The 2,644-nt window shown below is 67.7% G+C and overlaps 2 protein-coding genes across 2 annotated transcripts in view; both read right to left on the reverse strand.

Annotated features, from left to right (window-relative positions):
- The window catches only part of MAP7D1 (MAP7 domain containing 1), a 16,586-nt gene extending 15,715 nt beyond the window's left edge, over positions 1-871 (reverse strand). The window contains exon 1 of the mRNA XM_009895616.1: positions 848-871. Coding sequence (XP_009893918.1) covers positions 848-871 — 24 coding nt within the window. The remainder of the gene's footprint in view (positions 1-847) is intronic.
- A 799-nt stretch (positions 872-1,670) lies between these two features.
- The window catches only part of LOC104295824 (probable beta-D-xylosidase 2), a 6,146-nt gene continuing 5,172 nt past the window's right edge, over positions 1,671-2,644 (reverse strand). The window contains exon 10 of the mRNA XM_009895617.1: positions 1,671-1,806. Coding sequence (XP_009893919.1) covers positions 1,671-1,806 — 136 coding nt within the window. The remainder of the gene's footprint in view (positions 1,807-2,644) is intronic.

Here is a 2,644-nt window from a genome sequence, read left to right on the forward strand (position 1 = left end):
TTTCCCGTCCCGGAGCCCCCCACCTTGGCTGCTGATGAGGCCTTGAAGCTGCTTCCCCTGCCACCCACCCGTCCGTCGCACGTGAGCCTTAGTCACCACCAGCAGCCGCCCCCCCGCTCCCAGGAGCGAGAGCTCCACCGCCACACATCCCACCCTGCCCCGATAACAGGCAGATAACGAGAGGCCTCCCCCGCTCCCCGGACAGGAGCAGAGGTCTCGGCTCAGCCCCACTCAGGGGTGAAACTCCTCTTGGCCTTGCAAGAAGCAGGGGTGGGCCAGGAGCACAGTCCCAGTCCATGCCCCACACAGCAGCACGGGTGCCTGCCCACTCTGGCAGCACGTCCAAGGGCAGGGGACACGCGAGCAGCAGCAGCAGCTCGGGAGAAGCACTGCTTAGAGCTTTGCAGGGCCAGCAGGAGCCAGGGACGCGTCCCCGTTCTTTGTGCAGCCAGCCTGGCCCAAGGACCCCCCGGAGCGCCTGTCTCTGGGTTCACGGGGACGTGCTGATGAATAGATACAGTTTTCTGCAAGCAGCGCCCATCAAAGATGCCTATTTTGGGGATGACATCACCACAGGGCCAGGAGATGCCCTGCCACCCGTCCTCCCTCGCCTACCAGGCAAACAGGTTTCCCGAAATCCCAGCCCTCTCCTCCGGAAGCGCGCTCCTCTGACTCAGGGGACAGGGAGAGGGCAGGAGGGCTCCCCAGCAGACGGGGTGGCCCCGCTCTGTGCCACTGCAGCCATGGCTGTATGCCCCAAACCACCCCAAATGCCCCAGAGCCCCGGACTGGAGCCGAGTTGTCGCCTTCCCGCAGCTCCCGGCCCCACCGCCCACCGGCTGCTCACCCGGCTCAGCCAGCGCAGAGGCATCCCCGAAACTCCTGGCAGCCTCACCCGCCGGCTGACTCCCTGCCGGGGAATGCTGCACGGCCGAGCCGCGGCTCTAGGAGCTGCGCAGCCCCAGGGGGATGGCGGGGGACAGGAGTGCAAGTGGCGCAGGAGCGTGTCCTGGTGAACCCACAAACACAAGGGACACCCCGGGGCAGGGAGAGGAACAGCCCTGCTCGCACGCCTGCGTGGCCCAGACTCTGAGGGGGCTGTGGCAGCCCCATGGCCCCTCATTTCCATGGCACACAAGGGACCTGGCAGAGCAGGGCTGGGGCCGCCCCATGACCTGTGGCTTCCAAAGCCCCTTTGCCTGGCGGGGCCATGGCCCTGTGGGTCCTGGTGGGGTGAGCACAGCATCGCCCACAGCGGACAAGCATCCCAGGGCTCCGGGACAGCCTGGCACCGGGTCCAGCCGTACGCAGGGTCCTTCTCCCCACCACAGGGCCGGCCTGGAGTAGGGGGCACAGTGCAGAAGGGGCAACCGTGGGTGTACAGGGCCTGTGGTCCTGCTCCGGCAGCGCTCCCAGTGCAGGCAACGATGCAGAGGGCTCCTGGCTGCCGTGCCAGCCTGAGTCGATGGGCTTATACAACAAGCAGAGCATCGATTGATCGCTCCGCTGCAGGCAGAGCCCCGCTGCGTCGGGGTTGCTGGGTTCAGCCCCCCCGTTCCCACGGTGCTGGGAACAGCCGCCCTCCCCGCGCTGATGGAAAATCCGATGAGCTCATGACGAGCATGCCGCTCGGCGCCAGCAGCTGCACGCCCCAGAGCTCCCCGTGCTCCTCAGCCCATCGGCGCAGGGTGCAACGCTGCCACGGCTCCCTCGGGCTGGCATGGGGAAGGGACTGCACCCAGTGGGCTGGGGGTGGGCCACGGCTCTAACCCCCGCAGCGTGCCCAGCACCTCGCCCTGACACTGCCTGCAGGGAGCCAACGGGGGGCCGAGCACCCCAGAACCGAAGGACAATTACAGCTCAGCTTGGCCGCTGCCCGGCCAGCGCGAGCTGAAGCTGCGGGGGGCTGGGTGCAAACGGGGATGGGGATGGCAAACAAACCCCACCGACATCTCTGGACAAAGTACCGTGGGGGACACCCCCTCCCACCCCCTCCCCACCCCTCTGCCCCACACCTCCCTCCTCTGGCCTCGGGCCTTTGCCCCCGTCCCAGGCTGCTCCCACCCTGCTGCTCTGTGCAGGGCGGTTTTGGGGCCCACGCAGGGCAGTGGTACCGTGGCCACGAGGGCTGGTGTGAACCCCTGCCCCCAAAACGCTCCAGCTGACCCCCACTAGCTACGGGACAGGGACCCAGCAGGAACCTGAGGGTAAGGTTCTATCCCCGCATCCTGTCCCGGACCGATGGGTGCAGCACCAGCCCATCCCCAGCAGTGTGCCGGGGCAGCCACCAGCCCCCGAGCATCTTGCCACGGGGCTGGCATCGCCGGTGGCCGGAAAGCCCCACTGCTGGAGGACAGGTGACAAATGGGCCAGTGATGGGCTGAGCCCTGCCCTGGCTTGCCGCAGCCCTCACTTGCTCTGTAATTATCCCAGGGCACATCTGTAATTAGTGCCCTGATGTCATGGTGTCAGGCCTGGGCAGCCCCACGCGCTCCCCACCAGCCCCACCTTGGCCTCTGGCCCCGGGGCTGAAGGAGATCCCGGCCCTCCAACGCCGTCCCGAGGAGCCTGGCTCCGGCCCCCCACGCTCCCCGCCAGCATCGCTGCTGGACCCCCGTCCCATCCCTGCCCCACAGCACCCCAC

Source organism: Charadrius vociferus, unplaced genomic scaffold, assembly GCF_000708025.1.
Source record: "Charadrius vociferus isolate BGI_N301 unplaced genomic scaffold, ASM70802v2 scaffold812, whole genome shotgun sequence".
Classification (NCBI taxonomy): domain Eukaryota; kingdom Metazoa; phylum Chordata; class Aves; order Charadriiformes; family Charadriidae; genus Charadrius; species Charadrius vociferus.